Raw genomic sequence first — 18,052 nt, 5'->3', positions numbered from 1 at the left:
GTAATTGAAAGAATTAACAACAACGTTTTGCTTTTTATTTTAATCTTTCATTTGTTTCAAGCAATCAGATATAATCTGATAATCAATAGACAGGAAAAACAATGGTTTAATTACATTAGAAATCTTACATACCTTGACTGTCGCGTGCCGGCATAGATCAGAAGGATTAGGGCAATTAATTACCTGGTGTGACACCGCGTCACACCAGACAGGGAGAGATGTCGCTAATACAATAAACAAAAGGTAGCGGATTTACGCGGAAGTCAGAGGGAATACTCCCAAATTTCTCCAAGAATTTAGGGAGTGATGTCGGAGTTTCCTGGTGTCACACCAGGAAAAAACTTGGTGTTTGGAGTTTGGGATGGCTTTCGCGAAAATCGTACTGTATGTAGATTCTTAAGTTTAGGTCCCGTTTTCAAATTGGTCTACATTAAGGTCCAAAGGGTCCAAAATTAAACTTAGTTTGATTTTAACAAAAATTGAATCCTTGGGGTTCTTTGATATGCTGAATATAAAAATGTACTTAGATTTTTGATTATTGGTCCAGTTTTCAAGTTGGTCTAAATCGGGGTCCAAAATTAAACTTTGTTTGATTTCATCAAAAATTGAATAATTGGGGTTCTTTGATATGCCAAATCTAACTGTGTATGTAGATTCTTAATTTTTGGTCCCGTTTTCAAATTAGTCTACATTAAAGTCCAAGGGTCCAAAATTAAACTTAAGTTTGATTTTAACACAAAATGAATTCTTGGGCTTTTTTGATATGCTGAATCTACACATGTACTTAGATTTTGATTATGGACCCAGTTTTCAAGTTGGTTCAAATCAGGATCCAAAATTATTTTATTAAGAATTGTGCAATAGCAAGAAATTTTCAATTGCACAGTATTCAGCAATAGCAAGAAATCTTCAATTGCACAGTATTATGCAATAGCAAGAAATTTTCAATTGCACAGTATTGCGCAATAGCAAGAAATCTTCAATTGCACAGTATTGTGCAATAGCAAGAAATTTTCAATTGGAGTTATCTTTCTTTGTTCAGAATAGTAGAAATAGTTAAATCATTGTTTTATACAATATACAATGTATATTCACTTTTACTACCAACCAATCTTTACCATTTAGTGATAACAAGCACTTTATTTTACATTTTAATATTTTATGATGTATTTAAGAGTAATTATTGTTGCAAACTCCATTAGAAATTTGAATTGATATCAGTTTTGGAAAAAGGGAAAGGGGGATGTGAAAAAAAGGGGGGAGTTAAATTTTTCTCATTTCAGATTTCATAAATAAAAAGAAAATTTCTTCGAACATTTTTTTGAGAGGATTAATATTCAACAGCATAGTGAATTGCTCAAAGGCAAAAAAAAAAATTTTTAAGTTCATTAGACCACATTCATTCTGTGTCAGAAAGCTATGCTGTGTCAACTATTTAATTTTAGGTTTAAATAAGTTTGAAGAAAAATCTTTAATTGATTTGTAAAATCTTGACATTTGTTTTGTGTAAAAAACCTATATAATGTCAAAAATTTGATCACAATCCAAATTCAGAGCTGTATCACGCTTGAATGTTTTGTCCATACTTGCCCCAACTGTTCAGGGTTCGACCTCTGCGGTCGTATAAAGCTGCGCCCTGCGGAGCACCTGGTTTATAGTTGCATTTAGTGTGCCAAAAAATATGAAAACTTGACGACCGTGACGTCAAATACAATATGAAAACTTGACATTCGTGACATCACATACCAAACAATGACGTCATTCAAAAACTTGACTTATTTTGAGGAAAATTTTTCTTAAGCAAAAAAAAAGCAAAACTGACTTTATGTAAAAAAAAAAGTAGGGGTAAAGGGTATGCGATAAAGGGTGCACATCAAAGTTGCCCGATATGGATTAAACAGCAGGCTATTTATCAAATATGCAAAACTACTGTATTTACTACTAAACATATGATAAATTTAAATATACATATTAAAAATTATATATATTTATAGAAAATCTGGTGAAAACAATGAAATATGGAAAGGGTCAAGATGTGTCTACAGCAATGCAGAAAGCTGATAAAATGATCGATGATATTAGTAAAAAGAAGGCTGCCAATGAACTAAAAGATGAAGATGATCTTCCTCAAACTAAAACAGGTAACTCTTGAAGAAATGTTTGGTATCTTTTCTATTATGGTATTTCCACTCCCTTTCAAAAGATTGCAACCCTTTGGACCCTTTAAAGCTACTTGTTGAAGACCATACCTTTACCTATTATGGGTTTCTTTTATAAATTGCTACTTGGATGGAGAGTTGTCTCATTGGCACTCATACCACATCTTCCTATATCGAACCACTTCAAGTTCAATATCATTTTTTGTCTCACTTATGTTATAGAATGCAAGAAATAATTATACATGTACTCTCATATATATAATCCCAACAGTTAATTAGGAATAAAGGGTAAAAAGAGGGCCCAAATAAGCATTTATTTAGTTTCAAGACAATAACTTGTGGAAGGATGAATGGATCTCTCTGAAATTATACCACAAGTTTCCATACCATAAAGGGATGGTTAGGATTGGCTTTTGGGGGTTATGGCTCAACTGTTTTTGAATTAGGAGCAAAAAAGGGGGCAAATCAAAGGTTTCCTTGTTAATGGACAACTAACAAAAAGAACAAATTATATGTTTGGATTACCTCCCTTACACTGCTTTTAAATTATGTATGAAGAAATGTGTATTGTCTTGAGGTGATTGGTTGTCAAATAATTTTTAACCGGATTTTTGTGACAAAAATGTCGGTTATTGATTTGGGGATGTACGGCGGGCGGGCGGCAATCAAATGTTGTCCGTGCATTAACTCATGAACCGTTCAACCAAAGCTTTTAAAATTTTAATATGTTGTTACTGACAACTAAATGAAGGTCAAGTTCAATAATGGCGATTTTGACTTTTACCGTTCAGGAGTTATGGTTCTTGAAAGATTGAAAAATTGAGTTTCCAGTCGTGTCCGTGCATTTACGCATGAACTGTTCTACCAAAGCTTCCCAAATTTTAATATGTTGTTACCGATGACAAAATGGAGGTCAAGTTCAATAATGACGATTTTGACTTTTACCGTTCAGGAGTTATGGTTCTTGAAAGATTGAAAAATTGAGATTCCAGTCGTGTCCGTGCATTTACGCATGAACTGTTCTACCAAAGCTTCCCAAATTTTAATATGTTGTTACCGATGACAAAATGGAGGTCAAGTTCAATAATGACGATTTTGACTTTTACCGTTCAGGAGTTATGGTTCTTGAAAGATTGAAAAATTGAGATTCCAGTCGTGTCCGTGCATTTACGCATGAACTGTTCTACCAAAGCTTCCCAAATTTTAATATGTTGTTACCGATGACAAAATGGAGGTCAAGTTCAATAATGACGATTTTGACTTTTACCGTTCAGGAGTTATGGTTCTTGAAAGATCGTAAAATGGCGTTTCCATTCACGTTGTTGCATTTACTAATGAACCATTCAATCTAAGCTTTTCAAATTTTAATATGTTGATACTGACTACAAAATGGAGGTCAAATTTGATACTGATGATTTTCACTTTCAGCATTCATCAGTTATGGTTCTTGTGATATTGCCAGGACACAAATTAATGTTAATAAATCCGGTTTGCTGTCATTGTGACAGCCTCTTGTTAGAAGTTACTATTTAAAAAAACGCTTCTTAAGGAATATCTATTTTAAGCCATGATTATGTATGTCATTTTCTATTTTAAGACTTTTAAGGTGTATTTAAATAGGTAATTATGGTTGCAAACTCCATTTGAAATTTGAAATGAGATAATGACCATATCTTGAGGGAAAGAATTTCATTTTTGGAAAAAAGAGGGGTGGGGGTGTGAAAAAATATATTGAGAGGTGGGTAAAAGAAATTGTGAGGGGGGGGGGTATATTTCTCATTTGAGATTTCAGAAATTAAAAAGAAAATTTCATCACATATTTTTGGAAAAAAGGGTGGATTTTTTTTTTTGGGGGGGGGGGGGTGGTAATTCCCAACACCATATATAGTGGGTGGGTAAACAAAAATGAATTTAAATTCTAATCCTATGATTAATTGACTACATTTGTTCTGTGTCATAAATTTAATTACAATCCAAATTACTGTTTTAAGCTTAAATGTAGTGTCCATACTAGCTCAACTGTTCAGGTTTGACTTCTGCAGAAATTAAGTTTGCTGTTACTCTTGTCATTATAGCAAACAAAATATTTACTTTCAGGCTTCAATAAGACTGTTATTAACAAGAATGAAAATGTATCCTCAGATATCACCCCAGGAGAAAACCATGGAAATGATCAGCCAGTGAACCAAGGTTTGTATTAAAATATCAGCCAACTATTGTTTGGTTTACAAGTCTATCCTATTGTTTCATTTGATGCCAAGTATCAAGATGACAAGAATAAAGCTTAATTTACAAAAACATTTAACTCTAGTTGTCTGGAACTTGGTTGTCCTGATGATTCAAAAATTTCCCTATGGTTTACAACTTTGTACCATACAATATTTATTACAAATCCTAATGAGTCATTTGTATCCAATCATATTTAAAGTTCAAAGGTTAAAAATGCATTTTGGATATTTTTATAAGACCGCAAAAATTGAAAATTTTTTGGTTGTATATTGGTATCACGTTGGGGTCGTCGTCATGGTCCGAAGACATTTGGTTTTCGCACTCTAGTAAAAGTAAATAGAAATTTATGAAATTTTAACAGAAGGTCTATGACCATAAAAGGAAGGTTGGGATTGATTTTGTGGAGTTTTAGTCCCAACAGTTTAGGAATAAGGGGCAAAAAAACAGGTCCCAAATAAGCATTTTTTGGTTTTTGCACAATAACTTTAGTATTAGTTTATAGAAATCTATGAAATTTAAACACAAGGTTTATAACCACAAAAGGAAGATTTGGATTGATTTTGGGAGTTTTAGTCCCAACGAATTAGGGGCCAAAAGGGTCCAAAATTAAACTATGTTTGATTTCATCAAAAAATGAATTATTGGGGTTCTTTGATATGCCAAATCTAACCATTTATTCAGATTCTTAATTTTTGGTCCTGTTTTCAAATTGGTCTACATTAAGGTCCAAAGGGTCTAACATTGAATTTAGCTTGATTTTAACATTTTAAACATGTACTTAGATTTTTGATTATGGGCCCAGTGTCCAAGTTGGTCCAAATCGGGGTCCACAATTATTATATTAAGTATTGTGTAATAGCAAGAAATTTTCAATTGCAAAGTATTGCGCAATAGCATGAAATCTTCAATTGCACAGTATTGTGCAATAGCAAGAAATTTTCAATTGCACAGTATTGCGCAATAGCAAGAAATCTTCAATTGCACAGTATTGTGCAATAGCAAGAAATCTTCAATTGCACAGTATTGCGCAATAGCAAGAAATATCTAATTGCACAATATTGCGCAATAGCAAGACATTTTCAATTGCACAGTTTTTATGAAATATTCTTTGAAAACTGGTGTTATCTATGTTTGTCCAGAATAGTTATTGAATCAACTTAAATCATTGTTTTATATAATATACAATGTATATTCACTTTTTCTACCAACTAATAAATCAAAACAATCTTTACCATTCAGTGATTACAAGCACTTTTTTTACATTTTAATATTTTATGATGTATTTAAATGAGTAGTTATTGTTGCAAACTCCATTAGAAATTTGAATTGAGATCAGTTTTGGAATTAGGGAAAAGGGGATGTGAGAAAAAAAATTCGGGAGGGGGGTTCAATTTTTCTCATTTCAGATTTCATCAATAAAAAGAAAATTTCTTCAATCATTTTTTTGAGAGGATTAATATTCAACAGCATAGTGAATTGCTCAAAGGCAGAAACAATTCTTTTAAGTTCATTTAATAGACCACATTCATTCTTTGTCAGAAACCTATGCTGTGTCAACTATTTAATCACAATCCAAATTTAGAGCTGAATCCAGCTTGATTGTTGTGTCCATACTTGCCCCAACCGTTCAGGGTTCAACCTCTGCGGTCTTATAAAGCTGTGCCCTGCGGAGCATCTGGTTCCCCTATTGTTGGGTAAATTGTGTAGGTTTGTTTGTTATTCTGTACAAACTCATTTTCTGTATGCTATATATTAAAAATTTTCTCTTATAAATTGAACTCTTTTCTTTGTTTAGATATTAATCTATTTTAAGCTCACCATTCAAAAGGAAATGTGAGCTTTTGCCATCACTTGGCGTCCATCGTTGTCCGTCGTCGTTCGTCTGGTGTAAACTATTTCAAACATCTTCTCCTCTGAAACTGCAGAACCAATTCCAACCAAACTTAAGCTGAATGATCCTCAGGGTATCTAGAATAAACTTTGTGTTTTATTTACTGTTTCATCAAAAAACATGGCCACCATGGCTAAAAATAGAACATAAGGGTAAAATGCAGTTTTTGGCTTATATCTCAAAAACCAAAGCATAAGAGCAAATCTGACATGGGGTTAAAGTGTTTATTAGATAAAGTTCTATCAGCCCTGAATTTTCAGTTGAATCTGATAACCCATTGTTTGATGCTGTCACTCAATTGGTAATTTTAAGGAAATTTTGCAGATTTTGGTTTTTGTCTTGAATATTATTAATGATAAAGATAAACTGTAAACAGCCAAAATGTTCAGCAAAATAAGATCTACAAATAAGTTCAATGACCAGAATTGTCAATTGTCCCTTTAAAATCAATTTTTCACAATTTTGTCATTTAGTTTGTGTTACCGGTACTTTAAAAAATCTTTTCCTTTGAAACAACTGAATGAATTTCTGCCAAACTTGGGCTGAACGAGTTTCAGAGTATCTAGAATAAATTTTATATTTTATTTTCTTGTATGTCAAGAAAGATAGCTACTATGGCTAAAATGGAACATAGGGGTAAAATGCATTTCATTGATTTCGAAGAAAATAATGACAGAAACAAAGAACATTTCTATGGAAGATTTAAACCATTCATTAATATATATTGAAAAGCAAAAATAATCATTTGTTTTTTGTTGTAAAAGATTTAAGCCAAAAATTACAGGTGAGCGATTAAGGCTCTTGAGAGCCTCTTCTTGTTATCCCTCTTGTTTCTGGTAGTTTTTGTACAACTACACAAACATTTTGCCATATATTGTGGAAAAAAGGGGATGGAGTGGAGAAAGTTTTCTCCTCGAAATTTCAGAAATTAAACAGAAAATTTGTTCAAATTTTTATTTTTTGAGAAAAAAAAGGGGTTGGGGGGGGGGGTCAAATTTAAAGGGGTGGGCGGGAGGTAGTGGTGAATTTGAAACAGCATAGTGTATTGCACCAAACTAAAAAAAGGGGGATCAATTCGCAACAGCATAGTGTATTGCACAAAAGCAAATAATTGAATATAAATTTAAATCATATAACTAATCTTTGTTCTTTGACTACTATTATTCTGTGTCAGAAACTTATTATGTGTCAAATATTTAATTACAATCAGATCCAATTTCAGACCTAAATCAAGTGCAAATATTGTGTCCATTTTTGCCTTAACTTTCAATTCTCTTACATTAGTTTTCCTTAATCAAAAGTTATGAAACTTATACAAAATGCCTTTACCACTAAATGCACATCAAATTTGAATATTAGTGGTGTCTATTAAACCATTCTAGAGTTATGCCCTTTACAATGGAAAAATTGCTGAATTTTATACGAACCGCCAAAAAATTTTTTCGTTCTTATAATGGTATGATGTCGTCTGTGTCATCCTCTGCGTTGTCGTCCAAAGACACATTAGGTGTCCAGACAATAACATATGTTTAAGTGAATGGATCTCTCTCAAATTTCATAAAGAGGTTCTATACATCAAAAGGAAGGTTGGGATTGATTTTTGGGATGATGGTCCCTACCATTTTGGAATTAGGGACCCAAAAGGGGCCCAAAACAAGCATTTTTCTACTTTCAGGATATCAACTTGTGTTTAAGGATTCTATAGCTCTGAAATTATACCACAATGTTTAAAATCACAGGTAGAAGGTTTGGATTGATTTTGGGGCTATGGTTTCAAATGTGTAGGAATTTTAGGCCAAAAAAGGGGCCAAAATAAGCTTTTTTTTTAGTTTTCAGTCAATAACTTGTGTTTATGTGTATAAATCTCTCTGAAATTATAGCACAAGTTTCCATACTACAAAGGGATGGTTGTTTGGTGGAGGAGGGGGTTATGGTTCAAATCATCAAGCAATTAGGGATAAAAAAAGGGGGAAAACAAGGGTTTTTCTGGTTAAAGGACATTTTAGAAAATTTTAAAGCAGTGAAGGGGAGGTAATCCAATTGAAATTTAAAGAACACTGTTATGTATGTGTTTGATTACGTGATTACCTTCCTTACGCTGCTTTAAAATTATGTATAAAGAAATGATGATTGTCTTGAGATGTGTAGCTGTAAATTTATTTTTAAAAGTTACTGTTTATTAATATTTATTTTAACCATGACACCCATCCCTAGATTTTCCATGCAGTTCAACTTTTTCCATGATAAAATGATGGAAAATGATGGAAATTGCGTTTTTTTCCATGAATTTCCATGGAATTTCATGGAAAAATAATCCATCTCAGATGGAAAACTTATATGTGTTACTTATTTCATCATTTTCCATGATAAGATGGAAAACTTTCCATGGAATTCCATGGAAAAATACTTTTTGGATGGAAAATGGGATGGAAAGTAGACTAATAAAACTTTGTAGATGGAAAAGAGGATGGAAAGTGGACTTAGAATATTTTTGAGATGGAAAAGAGAATGGAATCTTGACTTAGAATATTTTTAACATGGAAAAATTATACAATCTTAACTTAGAATATTTTTGAGATGGAAAGTCATGGAAAAAATGTACACAAATTAGATGCATTAATTCTTTATCATCAATTAGACTGTGAAAGAAATGTAAAGTGCCATCTGGTTTTCATTGGTCTTTGTGTAGAAGACAAGAAGTGATATGACCATACAGTGTGAGGCCAAATGTAGGGTAGAACATGAATTTATACATTATTGTGCAATTATTATTACTTTAAATATAAAAATGGTAAATAAATAATAATTGGATAATCTTTGTATTAAAATATATATAAAATATCCAAGATATAGGTAAATAACAGTATTCAATTGGGGCTCTTTTAAAAGAAATCCGATAACTCCTCATACATCCCCCAACACATTAAATAATTTGAACTTGCAACGGATATGCAGGCAACAAACAAAGATGTCTTCTCTCCTGAACAAAATGCAAAATTTATATTGGACTTAGATTAAATAGTTCCAAATAGTTCTTGACATCGAATAGTGCAGATTTATTCTCTGATGACTTGCATTGACTGTTGGATTTAGGAGCATATTTTTTGGTAAGTACACTGAATTAGATTCTACCATTTTGAGTGTGTGCAAGCTCCTTTAGTTCAACATAACAACATCATGAAAACACCTATAGTAGATTTTTCACTTATAATTATAATGATTGGGTATTAAGACAAGACAAACTGTGTATGGTGTATTATAATAACTAATAATCCACTAATGAAGTAATTTGGTTATAAAATTTAAGATCCGTTGAAATTGGTTGCCAATGAGAAATAGATCCATAAAAGCAAAAAAAAGTGTATCTTTACAGCAAACTGCAGATCAACACTAAGTTCTAAATATATATGGAAAATACCAATGAAGACATTTATATACAATAATTATGAAAATAAATTATTTAGGACAAAGACTAAAGTGGTTAACCATTATTAATAATGTCATTATTTAAAGAATATCTCTTTATTTATAACAGTAAAATTATTTTTAGGTATCATGAGAAAGAAATGAAACTCCAATAAAATGGTTAATGCTGTTCTACGAGATGGATCTACTGAAGCCTGGTGTTGACATAAGTGACATTCATAACCTAAATTTCTTGATATAAAGGCAGTGCAAACATATACCAATATTGAAAGTTTTTGCTTGTTTATTGTATTTATCATAATACATCAAATGAGTTTGAATTAAAGGTTAAAATGATGGTTGAGTTTATTGCTTATTACTGACCATTGCAAGACTCAAGAGACCTTACAAAACCGAAAAAAAACATGGAACCTAGTTTTTTTACCTTCATTATTACAGATGCGGTTAAACAGGGTATATTGTCAATTGTTAATTTGGGCAATTCATTTTAAATGAAAACGATGGAAATATTTCCATGGAATTCCATGGAAAAAGACATTCTATGTAATATATTTCCATGGAAAAAGACATTCTATGTAATATATTTCCATGGAATTCCATGGAAAACATCATGGAAAATATTTTCCATGGAATTCCATGGAAAATGTTTCAGATGGAAATATTATTAATTCCTTTTTTTCTCTTTTTATTTTCCATGGATTTCCATGGAAAACAGGTTCCAATACTCCATGGAATTCCATGGAAAAATATTCCATGGAATTCCATGAAGTTTTCCATGATAGATGATGGAAAATCTAGGGATGGGCAGTGTATGTCATTTTATATTTTAATATTTTATGATGTATGTAAATGAGTAGTTATTGTTGCTAACTCCATTAGAAATTTGCATTGGGATTTTTATTTTAAGAAGGAAACGGGGGAGGTGAAAAAAATGTGGGAGGGGTGGGGCAGGGATGTAAAATATTTCTCATTTGAGATTTCAGAAATTAAAAAGAATTTTTCTACAAATATTTTTTTTTGAGGGGATTAATATTCTATTGCTCAACAGAAAAAAAAAAAATAATTTATAAGTTCATTAGACCACATTCATTCTGTGCCAGAAACCTATGATGTGTCAACTACTTAATCACAATCCAAATTCAGAGCTGTATCAAGCTTGAATGTTGTGTCCATACTTGCACCATCTGCTCAGGGTTCAACAACTGTGGTCGTATAAAGCTGCACCCTGCAGAGCATCTGGTTTTGTTTCGGTTCTCTAATCATTTTACACATGAAACCCAAGTTGAAAATTTCGTCACATTATTCTCAGGAACTACAATACAAGAAATTCTGAAATTTGGTTTCAGGGTTTATATATAAGACAGCTATAGGTGTCATACCACCAATTAAAAGTCTCTATCGGTTCAACCAAATTTTACAATTTTCACAGCTTTCTACATATTTTACCTTAAGTTTAACTTTATAGAAACCAGGTATATCCTGTATCATACATGTATCAACTTTCTACATGCCAATTTTCAATAGATGCTTAAAATCATATAAAAAAGAAAAGGTCTTCCACTAAAAATAACCCCTGGTTTTCTGGAAATCTTACATTAGTAGACTATGGAACCCATTAATCCTCAATTTTGAATGCAAACACATAAACAAGTAAATTTTAGCTCAAAATGGTCTTAATATATTTCTCTTTCACCAAAAGTTTCCTTTCTGCCAATTTGCTGGTGAGTTTAAGTAAACAATGACATCAAATGCACTATTTTTTGTCTATGTAGGCCTACTTTCACATACGTTCTAAATTTGAGGGAGTAAATGGTGGTGTGACACCTAAACCTTGTGATGCATTTTCAGGTTCACTACTCAACAACTTCCTTTTACCGAAATACTTCAGTGACGTGTCATCACTGAGCAGTTGCTCACAGTTTCACTTGTTATGCATGTTATGTTAGCCTCAACCAAATCAAATGTTATGAAACTTATACACAATGCTTATTACCACAAAATACAGATCAAATTTGAATTTTTGTGGTGTCATTTTTACCATTCTAGAGTTATGTCCCTTTACAAATGAATTTTTGTTTCCATTCTCTTACTTTAAGTTTCCCTTAACCAAATGTCATGAAACCTACACAAATGCTTATTACCACAAAATACAGATCAAGTTTGAATATTGGTAGTGTTTCTTAAACGGTTCTAAAGTTATGCCCCTTTACAATGGAAAAAATGCTGAATTTTTAGTTTTTGTTCTCTTACTTATATTAGCCTCGACCAAATATTATGAAACTTATACACAATGCTTATTACAACTAAATACAGATCAAGTTGAATTTTGGTGGTGTCGACTTTTACAGTTCTTTACAAATAGAAAAATTAAGTTTTCCTTCTCTTTCTTTAGTTTGCCTGAACTAAATGTTTTGAAACTTATACACAATACTTATTACCACAAAACTCAGATCAAGTACAAATTTGGTTAGTGTTACTTTTACTGATCTTCATTTATGTCTGTTTATAACTTTATCTGATATGCAAATGCTGGTGTCATCTATGTCTCATGGACACATTCCCCATTTATTTTATATTTATATACAACAATTGAAAACAGATACTATGATCTAAGACCAGAATATTGATTCTGACCTATATATATCTGGATATATTTAAGCCTTCCTAAGATAAGCAAAAGCTGTGTCCCTTTGTCTGTCAAACTTCTGATTTTAGTTTGAAACTTCAAAATATTTGTCTGGTCCAACTGATTTCATGAAAACAAAAGTTGATGGATCTGTGTTATTTGGCTCAAAAGTTTCCTGTGGAATAGTATTTTTCTTAAAATAGGTTGCAGAGAAATACCTTGATTACAAACTTAAGTAAAAATAAAACCTATAATTGCACATGTATAATTGATCTGATAATTTCACTCATTTACATCAAATATAGGCAAATCTGACATATTATACAATTTTTTGTCTTTAATTTCATTTGAAAACAAGAATTTCTTTGGCATGTTTGGTAACTCAGTGTAAAATTATGTATGAGTAATTTGTTTGTTGAGGGAAATGCTTTGTTTTAACGTGTGATCATCTAATTAATTTCAGAAGCTTTTATGGCAATATTAGAAGCAGATGCTAAGGAAAGAGCTGAACAGAGGAAAATCAGAGAAAAAGAAGCCAACGTTTTGAAAGAACAGGGGAATGAGTACTTTAGACAAGAAAATTATCACTTAGCTCTAACTTGCTATTCAAAGGTTTATACTCTTTGCTGAAGCCTTTTGATTTTTATATAAAAGAACTGTTCTGGATTTATAGATAGAAATGTCTTAAAGCAGTCACTGAGTGATTTTGATTTTACTATCTGACCTTTGAAAAATAAATAAGTCACCAATGCAAAATTCTAAATATTTCAGATTCTAAAATTCTGATGATATGGTAAAGGGAATTATATTATAATTCTTGGGTAGTAGTCGGATTTGGAATACATGTCTTATTGTTTTTTTTTTTGAGTGTATTATGTTATTGGTGTGTCATTTTTGGCAGCTGCATTGTTGGCTAAGTTCAGAAGTCTAAAGTTTTTTGTCTCACTTCGACAATGTAGGAGAGGTGAGACTTAATGTGCAATTTGTAAAGTTGGTTAGAGGTCAAATTAAGGGGAATCACTAACAGTAAGTCAATAATATTTTGATGCAGTTGTGCATCCATTGGTTCATCTCATTTCATCAGTACATTGACCTGTAGTTAATTATATTCTTGTCTGTCAGTTTTTGGGGAAAGACGGCTTCAAGCCGTCAATTCCCTAATGGGGTTGGCCAGAGTATCATTCCCTCACGTCAATCATTTTGTTTTGATAGTTTGGAAACCCCCTCAAAATGTCATACTGAAATTGATGACAAGGAGAACAGATTGACTTTAAATACATTTTTTACACATTTCCCTTCTGTTTCTCATGAAATTATCGTATATTGAGCTTTCCCTTACACTATATACGTTTCTTTTACAGTCCGGAAAAATCAGTATTACGAAATATTCTAAATATATCTAACCTAGTGACGTCATTGTTGGAATGCCACACTACACAGGGATATCCTTTATTCATTATAAAAATCATTCACAGTACTTGTATACTAATTTAAAATCCGTATTTGTTAGATATAAACCCAATGATGTTTGCTGTAGTGTAGATGATTCATACACCAACATGAAATGCTTGAATCTGAGGCTATAATCAGATAATATGTAGGTCAACTTTCGCGGTAAACAATGTCAATGGGGATGCATGAGATTGGGGAGAGAAAAGGCAGTTTTCATTGTTTCTGTAAAGTTCTGTTTTTAGAATCTTCCTCCAATTCAGGAGCTCCTCAATTGATGAGTAATTTTACACTAAAATCAAAGTAAATGTTTCTGAACATTTAAAATGTGACATTTAGTATATGATAAGTAGTCTTCTATATAAAAAAAAATGTGTACCAACATAATTATTGAAATGGTTAAAAAAAAAAAAAAAAAAAAAAATGTTGCTTTTTGTAGTTTATACCTATTGAGATTGGGGAGAGCAACTGCAGTTTTCATTCTTTCTGTAAAGTTATGTTTTTAGAATCTTTCTCCAATTAAGGAGCACCTCAATTGATGAGTAATTACCCACTAAAATGAAAGTTAATGTATATGAACACTAAAAATGTCACATATTAAGTATATATATGATAAGTAGTCATCAATTAAAAAATAATTTTGCGTACCAACATAATTATTGTAGTGGTCATTTTTTTTCTCATTTTTTTTAAATATTGCTTTTTGTAGTTTAAAGCTATTTATTCATGAATTTTACAGATATATCAAGAAACAAACTTCACACAGCTTTTATATCAATCATATTTGATTTTATAAGTACATGTATCCCTGTGATGAGAGTTGTAACTGGGAACTTTATCAATGGAAAATTAAAATTGAATAGATTTTTCAGTCCTCACTTTCTTGAGAATATTGTCACAAAAAATTGAGAATAGTCTTAGCCTGCCGTTCAGTTGTACATAATTAAAATTTTAAAATATAATGTAGTAGTTGTTAAATTCAATTGAATTTTAGATAATTAACTCCCAACTTAAATCAAATGTTTTGATTTAGAAGGTGCAGATCTCATTGGTCCAAATTGTCTCTATGATGAATTCCTTGACTAAGGAAATGAAATAACAATAAACAATAATTAGTTTCATTATTGTCAGCCTTTCTATATGTTCTAGCTGTTCTTTTGCTCATTCTTTGTATGTAGACTATCAAAAGATACCCCCCTAAAAATTGGAACAATGGCCGTCTTTTCCCTTCAGATCGATAGAGCTCTTCAGCTCTTTGATTAGATAGTTGTCTGAAAGGCAATCATACCAAAATCCTGATTTTTATATACGGTTCATGTATGCTGAGACTACTATAACCAAGAGATTGGTCACTACCGATTTATCGTGTAATGTGAGTCTCCAAATATTTAGCTACATTATTTTAACGTAGTTTCGTATTTAACAGTAGCAGACAACATGTATCACCACTGAGACTACTATAACAGTATCGGATATAATTAAAGATAAATTAGAAACAAAATTGAATTAGTGGAAAAAGGAAAATAATTTATATCTTTGTTATCACTGTTCATATCTAGATTTAATTTTTAATCAGTTTATAGTTCGTTAATAAATTGTAAATATGCCGAGACTCTTGAAAATGCAAATGTGATTAATCTTATCCATCTTACAGTTAGGTACATTGTTTTGCTACAGGTCCGTTAATTGTATCTAACATACAAATATTTTACCTGTAAAGACAGGTAGTCTCAATAGCATGGGAGATGAATTTGTTTCACAGCTGGGTGTACATGAGGCTCCGTTTATTGCAATAAACTTGTATACTTGTAAGGTATTTTTACAGCTGAGTACCCAAGTTACATGTTTATTGCAGTAAACCTTGTCAATTACCATCGTTGGACTTGAGGTAGGATTCAGGAGGGGAAAAATGGGGTTTTACAAGGGCAAAAAATGTAGAGAATGGAGAAAAATGGACCGACAAATGAAGAATAGAGAATAGAAACTAATTGGTGTTTAAATTTAAAGAATATAGAATAATAACGCATAAATAATCAAATGAAATATTTTATTATAGTAAATAAAGAAACCCCACCCAGAACCTCATTCAGATTATCCAGCGTAAAGGAGTAGGGCATTAAGGCCTGGTTTTGGCCAAAGGAAATAAAATGTTTGATAACTTATTCAAATTGGCACATAATGTTTAGAAATGCATATGGTCAAGTAATATCAATGAAAAACATTAAGATTATTATGTGATGACGTCACAATTACATCATAATATGTACTGTTTTCACAAAAACGATGAAAAAACAGAATTTATGCATTTTTCTATCTTTATTTCTGTTGTGGAAACATCGTGCGCAGCAAAGAAACAACAAAATAATTAAACAGAAGCTTTATTATAACTATTGGCAAAATCTCACCAAATATATAGTTTTTTCTTGGGTGCGCACATTCTTTTTCAATCTAAAGTATACTTAAATATTTGATGAAAAACAAAGAAAATCACGAAATATTACAAATTATGCAAATTAAGTCATGATTTGTTGCCATGATAACTTGTTCAATGTCCAAAATCATTTTGTTTTTCTGAATACATTGTACCATAGATATTGTATAGTAATTTAAAAATATTAGTATGATAACTTTTAAATTTGCAGTAATTTTTGGGCCAAATAAGGGCCTTATTGCCCCTACTCCTTTTATTTTTGAACCCATATTTTTTTCGGTTTCAACCCCTTTCTCTTTTGTCTTTTTTTTTAATTTCCAGATTGATAATTAGGTGGTGCGGTTTATTCCTGATCACATAGTCATTGCTTTCTAAAGATTTGCTAATAAGAATGCCTTTCATAGTCAGTAATAAATGATACAGTAATTAAAAGATTTTCTTATTCGATCAATTTAGATCAAGGTTTCAAAAAGAATGTAATTAGTGGCAATTACAGTAGAGACACTAAATTTCATTATAAAAGTCAAATGAGTAATTTCCTTAGGTAATAGATCAGAAAAGAGGTTATAATTTCACATAAGCTAAACTGGACCCCTGTTGTTGTTTCAATCTTCAATCATGTCGAGGTATCAATCAGCCAGTTAACACATACCGGTAAGCCATACAAATTGAAATTATGAATAAATGTTCCCCAAAAATCGCTGATGTTTTTTTATCTTGGGATGAGCGTGATCTCAATTCTTGATCTTTAACTGGGTGATTATACTGCATCATATATTGAATCTGACGATGACTACGTCTCTGCTGCAAAGACTGCAAAAACTACAAAAGAAGCAGCAACCATAAGTGCTTGTCGATCGAAACGTCAAGCTATATATCAGTGCCCCGAGTGTGACAATACTTATTCTTCCGTTTCTGGTTTCCATGGCCATTTAGGAAAGAAGCACAGTCTATAATCATGACTGATTTTGTGGTGAAGTGTATTTCTTGGTGTACCAAATCTAGTTTTATACCATTAAATGTATAGTGCGGTTCCAGGTTTAATGACACAAGAGGTTCTATATGAAGAAAGCTTCCAAGTTGCATGATTAAATAATCCAAAAATCTAACAAATTATATCTATGTTTACATGTGTGTTAACAACGAGATTTTTTCAACACGAGAAATATGGACCCTAGCTCTTTCGTAAACTCAAACAAGGAGCAATATGCTGACAGTTTTCCATGTTAAAATTCTGAGAAGCAAAGATATTGAAGAATGTTTAAAGATGTAGCAAGGTCAGATCTAAACAAGAATATTAAATATGATAGCATATGATGATGTCACTCTTTCTGTTAATTTAAATTCGATTCACAACTGCTGTCAATGATGAATTTTTCATGTCCAATCAATCTGATGATCCCGAAAGGAACATTTTACAACTTGTTTAAAGTTAGTTCTGATTGTGTTGTTACACCTATGTCTCAAGTCAGATACTGATTTCAGTGGTTGGGTGTGGTTCATGTCTGTCATATCTGATTTTTTGTAAATTGCTTTTTTAATGTAGACTATTCGTTTTCTCTACTGAAATATATCAACATCTCCTCTTCTAATAGTATTAGTATTGCTTAAAGTGACTATTTCTTTAATATATCAAGATGTGTAGTTATTTGTTTGTTTTTTAATTGAACTGGCATTCAGACTGAGCATGTTTGTAAATTTCTGCAATCCAGCCTTAAAAATTATCGGCATATAAAAGTAAACATGTATATCAAAATACATAAATATTTATTTCTCCATATACTGAGACAAGTATAACGATATGACCATGAAATTCTAAAATAAAAATTATTTTTTTCACT

General features: G+C 31.6%; 1 protein-coding gene and 1 long non-coding RNA gene across 3 annotated transcripts in view; both read left to right on the top strand.

Moving 5' to 3' along the window:
* The window catches only part of LOC143079729 (tetratricopeptide repeat protein 12-like), a 97,540-nt gene that overhangs the window by 13,090 nt on the left and 66,398 nt on the right, over positions 1-18,052 (top strand). For both annotated transcript variants that reach the window (XM_076255276.1, XM_076255277.1), the window contains exons 2-4: positions 1,995-2,141; positions 4,257-4,349; positions 12,795-12,943. In XM_076255276.1, the coding sequence (XP_076111391.1) occupies positions 1,995-2,141; positions 4,257-4,349; positions 12,795-12,943 (389 nt within the window). The remainder of the gene's footprint in view (positions 1-1,994; positions 2,142-4,256; positions 4,350-12,794; positions 12,944-18,052) is intronic.
* On the top strand, positions 7,319-10,041 carry LOC143078161 (uncharacterized). Its single transcript, XR_012979080.1, has 2 exons — positions 7,319-9,386; positions 9,830-10,041. It is a non-coding gene; the product is annotated as an uncharacterized LOC143078161 (long non-coding RNA).

Source organism: Mytilus galloprovincialis, chromosome 6 (assembly GCF_965363235.1).
Source record: "Mytilus galloprovincialis chromosome 6, xbMytGall1.hap1.1, whole genome shotgun sequence".
In the NCBI taxonomy this organism is placed as follows: Eukaryota; Metazoa; Mollusca; class Bivalvia; order Mytilida; family Mytilidae; genus Mytilus; species Mytilus galloprovincialis.
Note: the sequence above shows the minus strand (reverse complement) of the source record. Positions and strands in the feature narration are given on the sequence as shown.